This window comes from Phallusia mammillata, chromosome 3, assembly GCF_965637545.1.
Source record: "Phallusia mammillata chromosome 3, kaPhaMamm4.hap1.1, whole genome shotgun sequence".
In the NCBI taxonomy this organism is placed as follows: Eukaryota; Metazoa; Chordata; class Ascidiacea; order Phlebobranchia; family Ascidiidae; genus Phallusia; species Phallusia mammillata.
The window spans coordinates 6,625,431-6,646,655 of NC_137254.1; the positions used below are offsets into that span (position 1 = coordinate 6,625,431).

At 36.0% G+C, this 21,225-nt stretch overlaps 1 protein-coding gene, 1 non-coding gene and 1 pseudogene across 2 annotated transcripts; all 3 read left to right on the plus strand.

The window, feature by feature from the left end:
• The first annotated feature begins 3,148 nt into the window (after positions 1–3,148).
• LOC145219364 (uncharacterized) lies at positions 3,149–5,041 on the plus strand (annotated as a pseudogene).
• A 3,221-nt stretch (positions 5,042–8,262) lies between these two features.
• On the plus strand, positions 8,263–14,267 carry LOC145219365 (adhesion G-protein coupled receptor G6-like). Its single transcript, XM_080086738.1, has 11 exons — positions 8,263–8,314; positions 8,388–8,453; positions 8,687–8,758; positions 9,208–9,234; positions 11,240–11,359; positions 11,422–11,466; positions 11,879–12,247; positions 12,303–12,589; positions 12,707–12,932; positions 13,246–13,728; positions 14,116–14,267. The coding sequence occupies exons 1-11, from the start codon at positions 8,263–8,265 to the stop codon at positions 14,265–14,267; spliced, it is 1,899 nt and encodes a 632-aa protein (XP_079942864.1).
• A 5,754-nt stretch (positions 14,268–20,021) lies between these two features.
• LOC145221655 (small nucleolar RNA U3) lies at positions 20,022–20,225 on the plus strand. The gene has a single exon (XR_013859118.1). It is a non-coding gene; the product is annotated as a small nucleolar RNA U3 (small nucleolar RNA).
• Positions 20,226–21,225: the final 1,000 nt, after the last annotated feature.

The window sequence follows — 21,225 nt, forward strand, 5'->3', positions numbered from 1 at the left end:
TTTTGCATCCAATTAACCTGAGACATATGTGATTTTACGACCAGAAATAATTATATTTGTTTTTAGTTGTAGCAACATCTTGATACCGACTTTCAACTGATTTTCTATGTAAAGGGCAATTGTACACCATCACTGTTTTTATTTAGTCTCCTGAAATGATAGATTTCTGATTTTTACGTCTTATTTATGCAATATAATTTTATGTTTTTACAGATTTATTAGTTTATTTTCACGGTTGAATTTTTATTGACTTCCCATATTCTTTGCTCATATTTAACATTGTTTTTACTTCATAATATTTTATATTTTTTACACGCACACTTTGTGTGGATTTAACATGATATAAATTTGTATTTTGACCCTATTTTGTTCATGATACGTTCTTACGTACCGCCAGATATGCCTCTCTATTCAATTACAGTCTCGCACTGATGATTTGGACGTCGACATGTCGTGCGTGGACAATTTGTAAGATCATGTGACTTTTTGACTTTCTTGCTCCATGCGAGACGAGAGTCAGTTCCCGCTTGGATCTCGTTGTGTTTAGAGTGTAGTTGTAAAACTTGGTAGTGGTCCGTCCCGTTGTTTTATACTGGAAGCCGCACATGCGTAAGCTGTCAGTGCAGGGAATCTTGGTAATTACCAAGTTAGGAGCGGTAATCCCGCTATAATTGTGCATAGGTTTACGTAAGTTTATGTTATTTAGTAACAGTTAACCATGTGACTTTTCCAAAAATCACAGGCCAAATTCGAGATCACCTAACTAATTTCCGTTTCCGTTATTGCAACTTAGACAAATCTAAATTTACAATCTGATTAATTTGTAGGTATGCCGAGAGGTAAATATTAATAATTTAGAAACAAATATAATGGTCTTTTGAGTGATACAATTGTAATAACAGCAGGGCGTATAGTCAGTGCATAATACCACATTTTTCGTCTAAACATCGTGCAATATTTTTTACCTAAACTATGTTGGTAATAAGCATTTTGGAAAACCTCAACCTTAATTTATTATTTAGAAATGCACACCAATAAACAAAAGGTTGAAATCAATATTTATCGTTGGAGATAACGGGGCTTTAAATATCGCCGTATTTACTTACATAAAAGAGCATGTAAAGTTTCTGTTTAGGCTACCATCTGGCAATACATTCGCTTTATTTGGTTTACCAGATAAGGCAAAATGTAATTAAGGGAGAAAGGAAATTAACGGATGTGCTATGTTGGCTGAACATCAAAAACAAAAGCGAAACTGTATTAAAATTCCAACAAAAGCAAATAGCATAAAGTGTGGAAGAGAATGTTAGTTGTTAGTGATGTACATCGGCCTTCGTGTTTCAATTACAGAAAATAAATAGAGATGGATGGGACAGTTGGTGATCATGGTTTAACGCGTCAATTGCACTCATGATGTACAGCACTTTCTGTTTTCGTGTCAATAAACTCGTTTGTGATAAGGAAAAGGAGAAAATGAACTGATGTGTAATGTTGACTTTACTAAAATTAAAACTAACACTAAAGCGCAAACAGTATAAAACAATAAAAAATGCAAATACATTTCAGTTATCATCAAAAACACAGTGGGTAAATTGTTTTGATTTTTAAGCAAGAGGAGATGTTGGCAATAACACAATCTATAAGAAATGTATCCAGGGGATTGAAATAAGACAGCAGCACAATTTCACATGAGCACAAATTATCGAATCTTGTTTTGAACGAACACAGGCATAAAAGAAAACAATAACCATCCTTCGCTATATCATGTAAAGCAGCGGTTCCCAAACTGGGGTCCGCGGTCCCTTAGAGGTCCGTGAGGCGATTTTGGGGGGACCGCGAAGCGGTTGAAGTAATTCTATAATCTTATTTGGCGTCAGTTTGTGCCACTAAATAAGTTTAATTTAAAGTAGAATTGAGAATCGACTGTCTCCATTGCTAAACAATGGCCTTTATTGAATGACAACTATCAAAAATGCAATTGTTCGCGCACAATCGTAATGTTTTTGTCCTGTTTGTGATGTCACATGCTGTCTTTGAATGATTGTTATGCGCAATTTTGCATAACTAGCTAAAATCCTGCAATCAACTTTCGTTTTTATGAAAAACACATTTAGGCTTAAGGACCGCGAGCCCTCGAAATAATGGCAAAGGGACCGTTTTGAAAAAAATATGAAAAAGTTTGGGAACCACTGATGTAAAGTGAACCTTACTTTTTTACGTTTTGCAGATATCATATGAACATGAGTCATACTTATGAAATAGAACATTCCGAAGAGAACGAATCTATCGTGTTCAAAGAAGTACAAATTACACAAAATAGAACAATACAATAAATGAAGGTAAAAAAGGTTCAGCAACAACGACATACTCTGAAATATAGTCAGAATATTTTTTGTTTTTCAAAAACTAGAAGATCAAGAGACCTTCTTCAATGAGTACGCAGGATCGTCAACAGACGCATATGAAGATCCTATCGAAACAACAAGACCAGTAGCTGATAATGAGTAAGGTGTCGGTAAGTTGTACATCCAAATGTCACGTAGTGTATATTAGTCTGATATGTGCGTGTTTTTACAGGCGTGTATGTGTGTGAGCATCAATTTGATTTTTTAATTTCAACTGTTATACCCTGCATTAATAGTCCAAAGCTGTGTGTTTTATAGAACCGAACAAAGGGCAACCGGGGTCGAAAAGTGAAAAATCATCTAAGAAACAAGAAACGTCAACTTTGACTGTGGTTTTAATTTCCGCAGTGGGTATTCTGGCTGCTTTGGGACTATGTTTTGGAATCTTCAATTTCTTAGACACACAGGTGAGTGATATTTGCTAAAATATATACTCAAAATTACAAAATCTTGTGTTAATTCTTTTGTTTTAGAATCAAAATGAAGAAATCCATCCAAGTAAGCCCAAGACCAAAAAATTTCAAAAAAATAATTTTGATTTGCTGTTTTGCATGTTACCGTAGAAGTGAATTCTGGTTGAAACTTTGTAAAACTCACTGATTATGTTTAATCTATAGTTAAATATTTTAAAACAAAGAAACAGGTGCATGAACAAACGACTCTCAAATATACAATTACTGTCTATTAAATAAAGTTCGTTTGATAACTCCTGTAAGCACAGCAACATTTTGAAAGTCCTAATTATGAATATTATTAATATTTTTTACTCCATAGCAATACAGACAACTGGTGAAACTTTTTTTAACGCAACTGATTCTGTTGCAACAAAACCACCACTTGGTACTTTCCCCAATCCTGCCCGTTCATGTGTTGAACTGAGAGATGCTGGCTTCAAAGAAGGAATCTATGTCCTACAACCGTCACTTAAATCGTTTGAGGTTTAAAAACGAAATTTGGAGAAACTTATTTTTTGAGAAATACAGTTAGCAAAACAAGTTCATGTCTAAGCAATATTTGCAAATTTTTAGAAAGACAATAACCGTTTATTTCTTTTTTCCAGGTTTACTGTGACATGATAGCTGCTGGTGGTGGATGGATTCGCGCGGCCACTGTCAACAACATTATGCCTGAATCTGATGATCAATCATGGTTTCTTACGACGAATGATAATCACCAGAACAACTTTAGTTAAAATTTGAATTTGTCTACATCTTGACTATTTGATTGTTAGCCTACATGTTGTTCAATTGTAGATCACCAAAACTGGATGAACACAAATACTTTTGGAACATATGAAAATTGCACAAGATCAGATTTTAAAAGTCAAGCTTATTTTGAATATCAGGCAAACTATGTAGTTAATTAGGGTCTTAAGTTTATTTTACACCGGGGTATTTTTTAGGGGAAAGACATTATGTTACGTCATGTCCCAAATCAAACACCAGTGGAGGCCAGTAGAGAGCAAAGTTTTCTGCAATATCAAACTGAAAACAGTTTTATGGGTTTCTATGGAGGAAACTTGCATAGAATTTTCGATATTTATTACCCATTGAAACAAGCTAATGGTAAGATCAAAAAGTTATGGTTTAAAAATTCGGCAGATCAATACCGTATGAATATCTGTTGTATCAGCAAGTATGTCGAAGCTTGTGGAATTTGTACCCAGGACATAAGCTTAACAAACCCAGCAAGTTTTAAACCTAACTTTTTAAATTTGATTTTTCATAATCATACCAATGTTTAACCTTTTTTGTGCTTGAAGTTTTGTATCCTGATGTTGGTTAAATGTTGGATCAACTTGCTGCAAAATCCAAAGAAATTACAGATTTAATTTCCAATTTCTTTTTTTACGAATATGGTCCTAGTTCATATTTGCTCCATGACGTTGAACTGTTTGGAACCGAACACGGAATGAGGGTAGGTCGTAATGGTTTTCTTATTCTTGTGATAAAAAATGTTTGTGTAGATTTTATTCAGTGCTGGTCAGAGATGCAATATAGACAACTGTCCAAATGACTATGTTGATTATGGGTTGTATGATGGGTAGGTCAAACCGTACATCAGTTATCGTTTACACTTTAGTTTTACTTTGAAACTAAAGATGCGGAAATGGGAACGTAATGCAGTCAAGCAGAAAGATTCATCCCTTCATTGTTTTGTTTGCTGTGACAAACACGGAAATCTGTTTGGACGATTTCCTTTTCGAAGTACGAGAATGTTACGGTAAAATGTTTTAAAAATAAAAATCAAACTTGATCATTTACTACTACAGCTGTACGGTCGACGACCAGACACCGATAAAACAGTTAAATATACCGGAGACCAAAGTTACAACAATTTCTCCTTATATTATGAAGCGGGTTGCAGACATGGTTTGCCTTATGCCAGCTTTTGTGATGTTTGGTTTTATGTCATCAATAAAAAGGTTCGTTGCATTTGTTGCCAAATATACTTTTAGTTTGTCTTGTTTTCAATTTACCTAAATTTTAATTTTTGTTTTGTAGGATTGGAAATCATCAGACTCTCCTAATGTTAAGTTTACAAATTCTTCAACCAGTATATATTATACTTTTGGTTGGAAAATTCTCCAACCAGTATCGAACACACTATTTGGTTACACAATGGTTTCAAGGTGAATTGATATTTGTGTGAATAAGCAGGGGCGGCTCGTGCGAGGGGGCTGCGGAGCTGCAGCACCCCCAGTATTTTTACTTGACATTCCTATTCCAAGTTGTTATACAAAACAATCTTTACATATAGTTTTTATGTTTGATCAGTGTATACTAAGAATAACTTTTATGGCATTAATCGGCATTTTATTAAAATTTAAAAAAAAAATTGTTTTAACAAATAATAATAATAAATTATCTATGGCGGAGCTGCAGCTCCAGTTTCGTGACGTTTCATGACGTTTTCAGTTGTGCGCATGCGCACTTGGAAAAGCTACATGCCGGGCGAAATAGGCGAGAGGGGGCTGTGGCTCGCGCAGCCCCTCCCGTGACGTAGCGCTATAGTTGTGTTGTCTGCTTCGCGTCAGTGAACTCCAAAGCCAAACCCGTGTACTGTGTTTTTAAGTTCGACAGTGAGTGCAGTTAAATAATTATTTTGCTATCATTAAATTTATTGTTTGACTGTTAGTCGTGACTTTTTAAGATGACTGTAAGTGGGTTTCATTTTTTACAGTTATCATTGAATTAAATAAGTGTATCTAACACCTTGAAAAATAAAAGAGGTCATCTAACACCTTGAAAAGTCACAATTAACCTTTATAATAAATAACTGAATTAAAAAGTTTTATGAAAGTGTGGGACAAAACATCTGCTACTCCAATGTCATGCAGGAATAAGCAACAACAAAAATACTCAGTTTTAGTTCTTAATGCTACAAAAGAAAATTTAAATTTGTGTCTGTGAAGTTAAATGCCTCACTGAAATTCAGGCAATATCAAATGCAGAACAAACAACTGCAGAAGCAACAGGAATTTTGAAATACCTGAGTGAAGACAGTTTAAACTGTGGATTTCTTAACACACTATGTGGACAGTATTTGCAACCAAGTGCAACCATGTGTATTGATATAATGGACATGTACTGTTTTTCTAAACAGTAGCTGCTAAATTGCTTCACAGGAAGTGTTTCTTAAGAATGAACATTCTACAGACAAGATAGTAGTGACAGCAAGCACATCCTATTGTTGACAAAGAAAAGCTGGTTACTCAAATGAAACTGTTTCTGTAGATCTGATGTTCATAATTACTTCGAAAATTATCTAGAGATGGTGTTTTAACAAGTTAAATTACTAGGATGAAAAATCCTTTTTGCTGTTTCCATGATTCCTTCAAAGGCAAAACAGTTCTTTTTAACACTGAAAAAGAAAAAAGATTTTTCTGAGGAACACAAATATGTCCAAAAGACTTGCACTTGCAGTGCTAGCACTAAATAGAAAAACATTTTCTTGGTTATCATTTAAGATTAAGGAAGAAGCTATCAATTATCATGCCCAAACTATAACTTCATGATCCATTTTGGTTGTAAAAAGGAAGCACAAGATTTAGTAATATGGTTTAAATTTAAGTGAGAGTGTTGTAAATTTTGAAGCTTGAAGGCGTTTTGCACTTAAAAAAGGAATTATAAGCTATTTGCCAGCAAGCAGCAATTATAGCAGTTAAGAAACTAAAATACAATTAATAGTCTGTACACAAACATTCAAGAAAGATGATTAAACGAACAAGTTCTTCAAGAAACAAAAATTAAATGAATTTCTGAAACCAATGTAATGTGGTTGTTAAATTTGTTAGTTATGATACCAATAAAAAGCTGTATGTCTAGTTTTTATGTGTGACAATAATCTGTGAAGTGTCATAGAATATGTTGAAAACGCTGACTGTGACTAAATTTACTTAAATAGAACATGACAATTTTTTTTTTTCTAACTAAAATACTTTTTCGACTCATTTATATATATTCTTTCTATCACTTTTTTTCTATATTCCTGTTGTGTTTTACCGTATTTACAACCGCTTCGTTTCAAAGCTGTGCCATGTGTGTTTTTGTTTTTTCACATTATTAATGCATGTTATTGTGTTTGGCCCGTCGCTGTGCAAGTGAACAAAATACACAAATGATGCCGTCTGCTGTTTTCACTCGTGTACATTATTGCGTAACAAAAATTACGTCACAATGGAGTAGCTAATTAAGATTTGTATTACTTGTTTTTCTGCACAAAACGATGGCTAGAAATGTATATTGCAAACTTATATATGTTCAGTAAAGGCTAAAATTTCTGGGGGCAGCACCCCGCCACTGCCTTTACCTACAAAAAAGTTCCTCACCCCTGTTTTATACCATGCAAATCTGAAAAACTCTTGTACCGTTAGGTGCCTACACTATCCCATATAGCCAATGTTTTGTCACGGTCGGAACAGTGTTCACTTTCTGCATGTTACTAATCACAAATATACCAACAGAGGAGTGTTAACTATTTTAAGAGATAGTTTTTTTTTACCTCAACTTTTGGTTTGTTTGGTCAAAACCTTGTTTTTCTCATGTAATTGAACAAATCGTTTATCCATTTTTTAGCTTTTAAAGTTTTAGGACAAACTCTGCACTTTTTGGTTCAGACGGTTAAAAAATACAAATTGTTGCTTTTAGGAGAAGATCATCAGTGCAAACTTAAAGACATAAACATTTGGAAGTCTGTGAATAAAACACTTTATTACAAATTCAAAATCGCAGAATACTGGACAGAAGAACAAAGTAAGAGTATTAATTCTAACTTAATGATCTTTGTTCACAGGTTGCGTTTGAGGCTGGCAACACTTTTTAGTCGAAAATGGAAATCTTGGGTTTTTACAAACAACTACAGAGTAGTCTGGTTCATATCTGTTAAAAAAATCTAAAATTTAATGTTAAAATTCAACTTTTTTCCTTTTTCAATAAAAATAGGTAATTTTTGGTAGATGCAAATTACTTCCACAATACAGTTTCTTGCATTTAACACTGATGGTAACAAAACCGAAGTAGGGTCTTTACGACTCATTAGCTTTAACAAGTTACTGCAAAGCACCGTTTTGCACAGGGTATTGATTAACTTAAGTACTCATTAGATTGTTGAATTGAATTATATTTGTGATGTGAATAAAAACATAGCGATACAATTGCACTTAAACAACCACCGGGGCAGAAATATCCACCCACGGTTAAAACATTATTGCGCCAAAAACAAAGGGCACAATTTGTGAAATATCTTTTGTTTTGTAAACGTCAACACATTGTTGATTTTAAGCCTTTTTACTGATCAAAAATCGTTATTTTGATTATTTATATGGAATGTTGTTCTTGTAAAAGGAAACCTAATTATGAACTTTCGCGTGAGCCCATGTGACAGTGAGGAGAGCGGAACGATTGCAGGTAAAATCCAGTTTGCAGCATCATGTATGGAGCGTGTAAACGGAAATGTAAAACTGCAGTTGTTTTTTTTCAGAATGCCCCAAGCTTCAGAGTTACAATGGAAATTCAGAGTGTTTCAAGAAACACAGATGCAATCAAGGTAGAAATTTTTGACTACTTGCGATATTTGTAATTCAAACTAGCTTTGTGCAGAAAATATTTCTTATTTCGAGTTAAGCTGTTATAAAAACGCATTCTTAACAACCCGTTCTACAACGACATATATACTTGTAAAAAACTGCTTTTAGTTTGAGGAAAGTTAGCTCTGTTTCAATATACTTGTATTCCAATGTAAAGAAGTACATAGTCATAACTTACCACCAATGTGTTTAGGCGACCCCATTAACCACTCCAAACGAAGTGCATTTATCGAGCCATTGATAGGAAGTACCATCGTTTGCAAAGGTTAGTAACATGTATAATGTATCACATGTCAGTTACATGTGACATTTAACCTGTCAGATTGCACTATTACATTCTTGTGAACACTAGTAGTAAAAAGGCCGCAAGCATTCATTGCTTTTGGGATTATATTGCTGGTTATATAAAAGTTTGCTCCAGAAAAAAAACAGTAGTTTTAGACCTTTTGAAACATGTATTCACAGATGTTTGCCCTACCTTCGTGATAAATTATCGCACCAATTGACAATGCTGCGTGTCAATTTTGAGTAAAAACTCTTTAGTGATTAGTCAAATGATAACAAAGGGCGATGATTCGTCTCCCGACGCAACCATACACTAAAACTGTGTTAAAACATTTTTTGACCACTGCCGGAAGCCGCTGTTACATTAACGAAAATCGAAAAAAAGCTTCGTTTTTTGTTCTTTAAACTATTTTTATGTTTGTGGTTTAGATGCAGAAACGGGAACAGAATACAATGGTAAGTGCAATTTCTCTACCACACTCTTATTCCCATTTGAATAATATTTTGTGCCTGATTTGTTCCTTGCAGTTGAATTCATAAACCTTTTGGAAATAAACTGATCTATCCCGGTTTTTCTGAGCACTTTTACTCCAAAATATACACACAATGTCAAAGCCAAATTAATATTTGGGCATACCAAATGTAATTAACAAAATATTTAAACTCTCAAAGTATTTTCCAATGCTGCTCGCTACTCCCGCCCAAATCGCTTCACGAACCTCTAAAGGGAGTTTCAGACCCGTTACCTCATTGGCTTTGAGTTGCATGTTAGCAAATTTGTGTGACCCAACTTGGAGAACGCTAGTTTTCGCAAACTTTACTTTGGGATTCGAATTTTACTTGCTGAGCTTTCATTAGTGTTTTTAAACCTATAGTTGTGTTCCCACACATTTACCCTACATGTCAGATATGAAGATAAGTTTGATATTCTGTGCAGGACCCAGGTGCGGACCAGGATTTGGCCTTTGGAAAACTTACTGCTTTGATAACTGCACCAAGTTCATTCGTAAGTAGCTATTTTGTTCATAAAAAGTCTGAAAGTAATATTGACTCGTCTACGTTTGACATGTGTAAGTATTATTGCTGATAAAATCTTGTGTTTCGTACGGGGACGGAACGAAACGAGATTACTATGGTTCTGTGCAAATTATTTATTTCATGACATTGTTCCTGACCCATATTTTGATTTCCTTTCGGTTTGACCGAAATAAGTTTACGACGTTTTTCTTCGGCGAAATTTGTCAGCATTTTTTCATGTTAAATGCGCAGGTCGAAAAAAAAAGGAATAGTGAACAACACTATTTCTTTTCGGTATTTAAGCCAAAATGATGATTTAAAATAATAATGATAGTTATAAATAATTATTTATTTCGTTTTCTTGTGCCGCTCCGTTCCGTTATATGAAACGCTTCTCTTGACGATGCTAACAATGATTTGGGGCGGGAACTTGGCCGAATGGCCTGGCGCGCCTGACCCACATACAAAACCTGATCGGGTTTCGTCCCCGGGAGTATCCTGGGTTTGAATCCCGTGAACGACAAAGGGCAATTTTCAGTTCTAGGACTGCCGCCTGATTGTCGAAAAATACAATAAAAAAAAACAATGACGCACTTGATGCAGAAGCTTCAATTGTAATCAATAATGCAGCCCTTTTTATACATTTTGTTCCTAGGATTGCGACTACTCTGTATTGACGAAAATATTATTATATATTATCATAAAAAATCTTCTACATGAGGACTTTACTAATTTATATTCACACCTTGTGGACACATACAGTATTTACCTTGGAAGCAAACGCATCTTTAATAGAAAGTAGACTCGAAACACAACTACAGAACAATTTACCATTTTTGAAACACAAAACATTTACTGTTTTTGACAAAGGGAATCGGGTGAACTTCGGGTGAATCAAAAATAGCGATTAATTTCAATTTTGATAGCTGTGAAAACGAAACATTTTAAACGCCAGTTATACCTGCTTGTAAGCGGCTCCTAAATTTATTACCTGAATCTGAAAGTACAGAACTGCACCAAACCAGACAATTTTTAAAAACAATGACCGAATTAAGCCCTTGAGTTATATTGACTATCGTAGAATTATAACAAAACTTTTCAGCGTTAAATCATACTAAAACACGACCTGTCTTACTAGGCGATTTGAATAAATATCTAATATTAGTGAGCTGCGGACAGTGTAGGGTAAATTGATCACGACTGAAGGTCCTATCAGTGTAGCTGGTGACAAGAATCAGACAGAATTGACAAAGCATGGCTTTTTAGCGTATTACTCCCAAAAAACTGTGGTGTGAGAGTGCTGTATGGCTACACTGGCCAACATGTCCAATGTCTTCTCACCAGCCGCACAACTTGGGCCTTGTAAGTGGAAACAGTGTGTACTGTTTGCGGCTTACTTAAAATTAATTATCCGGATGCTTGTATTACCAATATTCTTTTACAGATCCAGAATGTAGAAGATTTGTCAACGAAACTTTAGCCGAAGCATTTTGCAAACTAGGATACAAGAAGACCAATTTTTCAATTAGTTCAACATTTAATAATGTGATCGCCAGCAGTCTTAGTAAGTTTTGTTTTACACACGTTAACACCATGATATCAGACTGTATAAATATATATTTTCAGGTTTTGTATTCATCGAATACGACGATTGTCCAATTCCAATTGAAGGTAACAATTGGTAGCGTGTTTCCTAATTGGATAATTGGTAGCGTGTTTCTTCAAAACATATGTTAATTCGTTTTGTTTTTAAGATGTAAGTTTGCTTGAGAAAAGTGTTCTAGAACATTTTATTTAACAGTTCCCGTTTTACCTATGCAAGCAGCAGAAAAGTTCTAGACTTTCAACATGTTTTCCTGAGAAGCCTAAAAATATGAATACATGGTGCAAAAATTAATTCTAAATTAAAACGGGTTAAATTTTAAACCATTATATTTAAAATTGAAGTTTAAACCAATCGGTGTGCAAACTCCTAATTTGTGCAAATGTTCCAGAGGGTCTGTGAATGTAAGTGTTTGAAAAGGTGCAGTTGTGCATTTGATGAACCCATAAAAGTGTTTTTGGACTTGTTACATTTTTGCAGAAGTTTTACAGAAGCTACAAGTTCAGAAACCGACTGACTGGGTTGGGTTCGATAACCTCGAATACATCATTGAGAAGTTTGGCCGAAATCATCCCGATACCAACGGAACAACCTACAACCTGACAGATGCCCAGTTACATGTCGTGGTTACCGATATTGATAAAGAGACATACAACTCCCTTCTCGACCTTGAATTAGCCCACATCAATTTTACGCTACAAACAATTAACGTTAGTCGAATCGTTGTTGCTGTGTTTGTCTATAAGATAAATCAAACCAAAACTGTAGATACCGAATCACCCAGTCGAAGTTCACTCGCTATCACGCGGTACATTGCTATAGATAACTCATCGTTTATTGTTATTGCTGGTTGGGATGTTTAATTTATATATCATAGTCCTGCCTGCATCCAACTACACTGCAGGAAGCGATCAGTTGCCAGGAAACGCAAGCCTTGTCGTAACCTCACCATCGACACAACCAGTCTGCAAGCAGATCGAAGAAGAAAAGAAAAACACAAGCAACCTGAGGATCACAAAGCTTCAACACGTCTGTCGCTTCTTCGATACAGCTTTAAGGAAATATTCAGGTTTAGGTTGCGCCACAACTACCAATGACGTAACAGGTGACGTCACTTGCGTGTGCAACCACCTGACCGTTTTTAGTGTTCTCATGGCAATGGAAACCGTCACTGTCCCTCATGGCGTAAAGGTAACAGCAGTATTGCAAAACAGGAATTATTTAAGGTTGATGATGTTATTAGGCTGATAAGCTGTTACCAAATCAATTTAGCTCAAAACAAATGTACCAACATTTCATGTAATGCAGATCACATCTTACACCACTGAAATTGCCTCCGTTGTGGCATTGATAGTCACAATAGCAATCCTTCACCATTTCAAAGGCGAAAACGATCGGGTTGCAGTTCAAATCAACTTGTCAGTGGCTCTTCTGCTTCTTCACGCAGTGAACATATCCCATGACCTTGTCTTCCTGCATGAAACCTCATGCATGGTGTTTACAGTGGCTAACCATTATTGCTTGCTGTCATTAGGTAAGATGCATGTAATCATAAACTATTTGGTAAGATGCATGTAAATCATAAACTAACGACAATAGTGCGCCAGCCTTTTTAAGGGTTTATACCAATTTAAGCTTATTTCCCAAGCATGTCGGATATCATGTGAATGGGCCTGCCGTACTGTGATTTGTGTATAATGGTAACGTGCTGGCCGGTCTACATGAACCTTTCAGGGTAACTTCATCTGTTCATCTTGGTTAAACGACAATACTCATACGTCTAAGTTACAGTATACCTTTGAACAAAAATCTGTTAAAGCTCATCTTGAAACATGTTTGTGTTTAAGGATTCTGGTTTCTTGTGGAAGGCATCCGTCTTCTGATGGCCACCTCATTTCCCTACACATTCAGAAGCCAAGAACCCGATAAACGTCTCAAAATCTTCATTCTGATGGGCTGGGTCATTCCAGCTTTCATCGTGATGCCATCTGCGGGAGTGGGTTTTCACTATGATATCTATATGAAGCACCAGCCATTCTACGAACAGTGTCACAAGTATTCAAACCAGTCTTCATCCAATCCCAAGTATGACAGATGCTGGTTGGATCCCGGTACCCCGATATTTTATTCAACGGTCGTCGCTCCTCTTGCTCTCGTCCTACTTATCAACTTGATGATCATCGTGAAGACGACTCATGTGATTTTCAACTCACGAAGGATGCGCAACAGAGGTGAAGATCCTGGAACGGAAGACGCATTGAGGGCAGCAAAATCGTTCATTATCTTTTTCCTCATGCTGGGTGGAACATGGACTTTGGCATTTTTCACAGGTTTTGGTTTTATAATACACAACTTTTTTCTAAACTTACTTCCCAAACTGAAGTGTGGAGCGTAGTATTCGTTTTGGCAGAGTGCAATTTTTTTAACGTTTATGGCAAGATGCCGTGACGTCGGTGTGCATTACAACGCTACATCCTCATTTTGTTAGATAACCAAACGTTTACATCTTAGGACAACTTTTGGTTTTTCAGCCTGTAAAATGTACCTTAAAATGTATTTTGCTATGTGGCAGCAAACCTATTTACCAATTTTGAATTTAATGGTTTAGTGCAATACCACGTTGCACCCCTAAAAGAAAAAGTTTAATTTATATATCATAGTTTTATTTAAATTTAATACGTGAATCACTGCTGTAAAAAGCATATTTGTTTCTACAGGAATCGGCAACGACACTTCAAACGTGACGTTTATGTACATGCATAGCTTGGTGAACGGGTTGCAGGGAATCGTCGTATTCCTCCTGTACTGCGTCATGGATGACGTCATTAGAAAGAAAGTCTTCCCATGCAAGAGTGACGGATCTGGGTAGCAACCCAACACTGTAGAAGGACGTAGGAAGAAACCTAACGCGCAACGAATTGAACACTTTAAGCCACCAGACTCAAATAATGAGCAAATGGGTAAGTTGGGAATGTCAGTTAATTTGTGGTTGCATCATAAATATATTTACGTATGTCTTGTATCTCGTTTGATTACGTCTTACGTGACCGCCAGGCTCAAATTATAAGTTGGTTATAAATGGCCGATTGCAATCATTCTCAGATTAACTGCGTAAACCATAGGCGCCGAGTTTTACAAAAATGCAAGGTGGCGGACATTAAATATGACGTCACTTTATCACTTTATGTGACGTCACTAAAGCGTGCAACCACAAGAACTCAAATTCAAAGCCAAATAAACGTTTCATAGAAATAACGTTTAATTCGCAAATGCAACACGTTGTTGTAACGTTTATCATTGGTTTAACAACGTTTGTACACAACAATGGCCCAACATTCACTGGCAGACAATTGTGTTTTTGTCGTCATAAACAAAGCACTAACAGGTTGCAGTTTTAAGCCACGTTTTGTGTCTGTATCGCCAGCACGTTTGTTTTAAAGCAAAATTGTTCCTAATATTCTTCAGATTTGACGATATTTCATATGTAACCGCTAAAAACTAACCAAAATATCCACGGTGGCCGCCACCATGCTTTAAAAACCCAAGGTGGCGGCGCAACCCCGCCACCGCCTATTCGGCGCCTATGGCGTAAACAATAAGAAATGTATTTCAATTCTTGAAGCGTTTGTATTGCCCTTTTTCTCGTTTGTATTGTCTTTTTATTTTTCTTAATTTGTGATAATATCGTGTTGTACTTTTATTAGAAGAACAACTTAAAGCTTGCAAAATGCGTTTTTTGCTGTCACGCTATTCCTGCGAAAGTAGTAAGTAAAGTGTGCGGTTATAGTTAAACCAATCACAAAGTAGTTTTTTTTTATTGGGTATGAAATTTGTCAGTAGTCCTGAATATTTACAAACATATAACTCTTACTATATTAGTTTGAGTTTTTATTAAGCTTTCGAATTTACTTTATCTCATCAGGGTTTGTGTGTTTCACATTTTATAAAAAATTGTCGCAGCTTTAAACGACATAAGAGGTTTAATAAACTGGGTAAATATGTATTATGGTTCGTGTGTCATTTTCCTTGCCTTTTTTCTGGCATTTTTTGTTTTCGCTTATTTTCCACATTTTATTCCTTAGTATATCAGTATATCACATCGTGAACTCATCACATAATAACTAAGCTACATGCTCTGCATCACAAACCATTTTGTGGTCCATGGTTTTTAAGACTTTTTACTGTTAAGTGGCTACACTAACCTACAGTGTGGGCTTAACTTAGTTTAAGTCATATTGGGACTTTTGGGGGGCACCGATTTTCATGTCCTGCAACTCGTGTTTGCTGCCTTAAATAAAATATCCGTTTGCTGTGACATGTACAGTATAAAGTGTTCTACAAAGGACTTTGACCAATGTAATAAGCTTGCAAGTCGTGATTTAAAAAACCGTTGACAACGTCTTGCATGTTCATTTCAGCGAGATATCAGATTGAGCGTGATGGAACTTAATTGACAGAGTTCAGAACACCTGGAAGAAAGACACATGAGAGCTGTATTAGTTGCAATACACATGTTTACAGAAATCTTTAAAAGAACAAAAATGGAACTGTGGTTTACGCAAATACGTTTCTGGGCGTTTAAACGCAAACGGTGTATTGCCTACACTTAACATACCTAAAGGCCCGTTTACACTGTGCTTAGCGGCGCCTAACCTAACCTTGCGACCCCTTCCGTTTACACTACGATTTTCGGCGCGTACCTAAGTGTACTAAATAACATACCCGACGTCATTTTTAGCTCACAGCAACTATCGATGACCATAATTCATCACATAAATTCATTGTTACCTATTTTAGATTCGAAAAAGATTTTTATGAATCTAAATTAAATGATATTTTGTTAGTAAACATGATTTTGCATCTCGGTAAATCATACAGGATTGTTTAGTATAGATTTACGGCATGTTTATCTCACTTTCATGTTTTTATAGCATGTAGTCCCCTGTACTGGGTAGAATGTACATTTTAAATGCACTTAATTACAATATTTGAACACAAAAAACACAACATACAATCATAACAATGTAATAAATAATTAAATTTGAGGCAAATAGCGCCCATCATTTATTTTCGGCAAATGAACCAACTTTTTTCAATTACAAACCCGCAAGCAGCGATAACACAAACCGTTTTCGCAGGTTCAAGCAGCTTGATACGCAGAAAAACGCTCGGTGGGCGATCGCTCGCTGATTTCTACGAGACTTGAGCGCCCGAAATCAGTCAAGCGCGAAACCAGACAGAAAAAAAGAAACAAACAAATTTACGCAGGTTTGAGCGAGCGCGTTACGCATAGTGTAAACGGGCCTTAACGCAAATATACTGATGCAATATTTTGATATTACAAAATAATTCTTAATATCTATTACCGAGTGACAAAACCGCATCGGTAAGTTCAGTAAGTTGGGCCGTGAAATAAGTGTGACATTACTTTTTTCAATACAGTAATTGTTGATAAAACCATTATAGATTTGTTGTGAAACTTATGCAACTAACATGACGCTTAACAAACATAATGCAAACTAAAAAAAAAAAAACATTATTGAGAAATTAAAAAGTCTTTTTTTCATTAATCATTATTTTTTGTTTTGCTTCAACCAATAGACATTTGATTCAACATCAATAGATGGGGTTTTCTCAGAAGAAAATATGAGACACAAAATAATCCCTAGACACAGTAGAGAGCATGTGTAATTGACACAGCAGGAAGACCAACCGAGGTAGTAGGAATAACCGCATGTAAATGCTGGAGTGGGGTAAGCTATTGTGAATATTGTCATCGCAATGATTCCAGGCAAACCTAAAAGATATTAGGTTGAAATTGGATGTTAAACAACAATATACCCAAAACAATAATTTGTTGATGTGATGAAAGATTTGCAGATTAATATCTGTGAAAGATTAGCATTCAAAAGACAATTAGCAATTCATTAAACATCATAGAATGATAGGTTAGAAATAATGGTTAAAATTTTACTGTTTTAGCTTCCAAATTGTTTTCACCTGTTAGTGCGAACGCAATTAAACTTGCTTTTACATTTCGCTTCAACTCAAGATCGTTCTTGCAGGAACAGAACGTCACAGTGGAATGAAAAACAACATTTCCGAAAAGCAACATGATAGCCATCCATATGAAGAAACCAGTTGCAAAGAACGCTCCATATATTACGCTAATTTTATGTTTTTATTCATTAAAAGTGATTACTACTGCTTTGAAGGGGTGGCTGACACGTTGACCGTACGGTCTTTCACTGTCCTGCACTTTGCGTTTTTCATGGATATTTTTGTTGTAACTTTTTCCTCATTTACGTGCAAATACAAACTATCTACCTACCCACCTAGATGAGTTTATTACGCTTGGTGAAAAAAAAACGTAGGCATAAAATTATACAACATAAATCGACTACTTAGGAATAGCTGCGCAACGTTAAAACGTGAACGAGAGTTCACACAAATGGGAATTCTAAAACCTCCGCAAACGTAACTAGTAAAAATAGTAGATGCTTTGTGTTGATTGCTTTATGTTGACTCTTAGATTTCTTTAAACTCGTTCGGAAACTTACCTTTACCACAACTATAGCATTGAGTAAAATTGCAATACGTGTTGAGTCCAGTTGAAAAACCAGACGAGTTGTTGCTTACCCACTCAGGCGTGGCCAATGACGTCACCGTCAACGTTAAGCTCGCTACAGCGAAAATTGACAGAAACACAAGAAAAAATGTTGACATATGCTTTGGTCGCTTTTTTTCTGCTAAATTTTTCTTAACAAAGTTATAAAAAAAATTTGTCAATTGTACTCAACTCTTTTTTCTGCAAATGCCATTATTTTCACATTTCGTTTTGTTGTGATGAAAAAGGACACTTTTTACAATTTCCTATCAATTTGCAGAAATTATTTTGCATGTTGGAAAACTAAAACAGATTTTTCGCGTTACAGCCACAATTTGAGTTTTATACACTTCAGCCAGGAGTGGTATAGACTCGGCAATATCCTATATGACAAGTATTTTTGTTTTGACAACCGCTTAGAAAAATGCTTATTAAAATATTTTTTGCATACCTTGCATAACTAATACTGCTTGTTAAACTCAACTCGACAGTAATTTAACCTAGCCTAAAATGAGCTGAAAATCATAACTAGAAGCAGCTATGAAGCGATCATGTAAATCAACAATCACGGCACACTATATAAATCATTGAACTGTAGGCCTATTTTAAGGCCTAAAAAGCGCAAAAGACCAGTTGAATTGGTATACCACCTATAATAAATCTGGTGTACTACATTTCAACGTAAAATTAAATTCTCTTTTGGTAAGTACTCTGCCTCAACATTACTAGTGATCAGTTCTTAATGTTCTTGTTATCCACACACTATCAGCTCAACTCAGTGCGAAGTTTCACGAGACAAATGTCAATATTTGGGTTGCGTATGACGCCTTAACCAATGTGCCGTGACTTGTCACGTGAGTAAAGAATCGAAAATTTTATAAATCACTAAGAAACAGCAAAAGGCGACTAATAACGACACTTCAAACGTTAGTTTGTAAGAATGTGTATTAAACAATATAACTGAAATCTGAGAATACCTCAAGGCTGTAACCCTGTTGCTCTTGTTTGTTATTTGTTCACTTTTATCCTAGATGAGGTAAGCTTACAAATCAGACCACGGTCGAATAAATGTATATCTGATGAACACCCAATAATATGCGTACTGTGATGTTTGCTGGGCGCTTAAGGACCGATAGAGTAATGAATTGATGTTAATCTTAACTGATACTGGTAAGTCTGGCACTCTCCTACTACGAAGCTGACATGTGCAGCATACGAGGCAGACAACGGTGATTGTGATTCGACTTTCAACGGACTTACCACAGGGCCTCTGCAGCGAGTTTGTTGAATGCCAGCATGCAGTAAGGCTACTGACGTGTATTTGAATCTCACCGCATGCTAGATTTGTTTTTAACCTCTGCCTCATCACGCTATGCTTGGGAGACCGGCTTGATTCGGTGCTGCGAAATTAATATGCCTGTTGTACTATGATTTAAACACATAGTAGATTCTCGTACATTTCGTCGACTAGGTAGGGTTAGGATATTCGATCCAGTTAACCATTAGATTCCACTGGGTTCGAGCAATGTCGCTGAAATTTCTGCCCCATTGACACGCAAGAGGTCGAGGCGGGATTAAAACTCACATTCTTCCGATCATAAGGTGATTGCGTCGAGCATTTTGCCGTAGAAAACTCACCACTGTTTAGTAATGATCAAACAATTTCAATTTAGTGTTAATATTAAACAAGTAACTTAACCAGTAAAACTTTTGTCATTTTACCATTCGACGAAAAGAAATGAAAAACATCATAATTGTAAACATTTTAGCAAACCAGGAATGAAAAACAACCCATGACCAAGCCAAATCCTTAAGATTCCATTGATACACTGCAAACAAAAAACATTCAAAGTGCCTTTGGATGCCAAATACGATTTCAAAGGTTAAGGTCACACTTTTAGGGATCATTTCTAGGCAGGAACTTGGCCGAATGGTCAGGCGCGCCTGACCCATGCACAGACAGAAAAAATGTCTTGATCAAGATTTGTCCCCGGCAGTGTCCTGGTTTCGAACCCCGTGAAAACATTTTTTTTTATTGTATGTATCTTGAAAACGTCATCTGAGTATGACAGACTATCAACTGCGATGGTGAGACGCAGCGGGTTCCTCTGAGCATGAAGCTTGGTGTTGAAGAGAGTTTTAAGACTTTGTCTGACACTTTGAAGATTGTTTTTGCCACCATTGTTGGTTGCAAGAGGAGGGATTCGTGTTCTGAGCAGTTGACCATTGTTGTTTACTTGACTTCATTCACGACATCATTAGGTTTGTTTTATTCTAGTAAAGGTTTAATGTAAATTATTACAAAAGCACCAAGCCAATAATGATGAATAAGTTGCAGACAGATCAAACTGTTTCAATCCATAAGGAGGTCTCATTAGTGCAGCTGGTGAAAAAACATAAGTCGTGTTGGCTAGTAGGCTGTAGCTATCAAACGACACTCCAGTTTATTGGGAGTACCAGGCACGTTGAGTGTCATTAGGACATGACACAATGAATGGAAATGGGTCACGCAACACCACTGTGGATTCATTATAATTCGTCATTTAAAATGTGTATAATCATTGAATCGTTTTTGTTATCACACAAACATGAAAAAGAAAACAATAACCATATTTTCCTATCGATCACACATACTATTCAATCGAAAACAGTTAAAAATCAATCATGTTAAGTGAATGATGTATGTGTTTATTATGTTTTGCAGATATCGTAGGTAAGATGTGGTGGGATTGAAACACATCACAGGAGTCTTTACATTCGCGCTATTCCAACTGACAGGCTAGTGGTAATCCCACCGAAAGTCGAATCAAATCACCGTTGCCTGTCTTCTGTACTGCATGTGTCAGCTTCGCAGCAGGGGCACACCTGTTGGACCACAGCATACTTATTTACAAATCATAGTACGCCAGGCTCAATGAAGGCGTCATACCAAATTAAGCTTGTGTAGCTCAGTTGGTATAACGTGTGTCTCATGACGACACGTGTCGTGGTTTCGAATCCCATCGAAGGTTGGATTTTTTTCTAGCTTGTGCCTGTCATGGGGGAATGTTGGGGAGACCGGCTTGATTAAGGCAAAGTTTGCAATATTTTCTTTGCGATCAGTATTTCGTTTCTTTATGTTATTAGTTGGTAATATTATACTGAGATTAATTTATTTTGTTCTCTTTTGCTAAAAATGCTGCATGTCAAGTGGTAAAAATAATGTTTACCTATATATTGG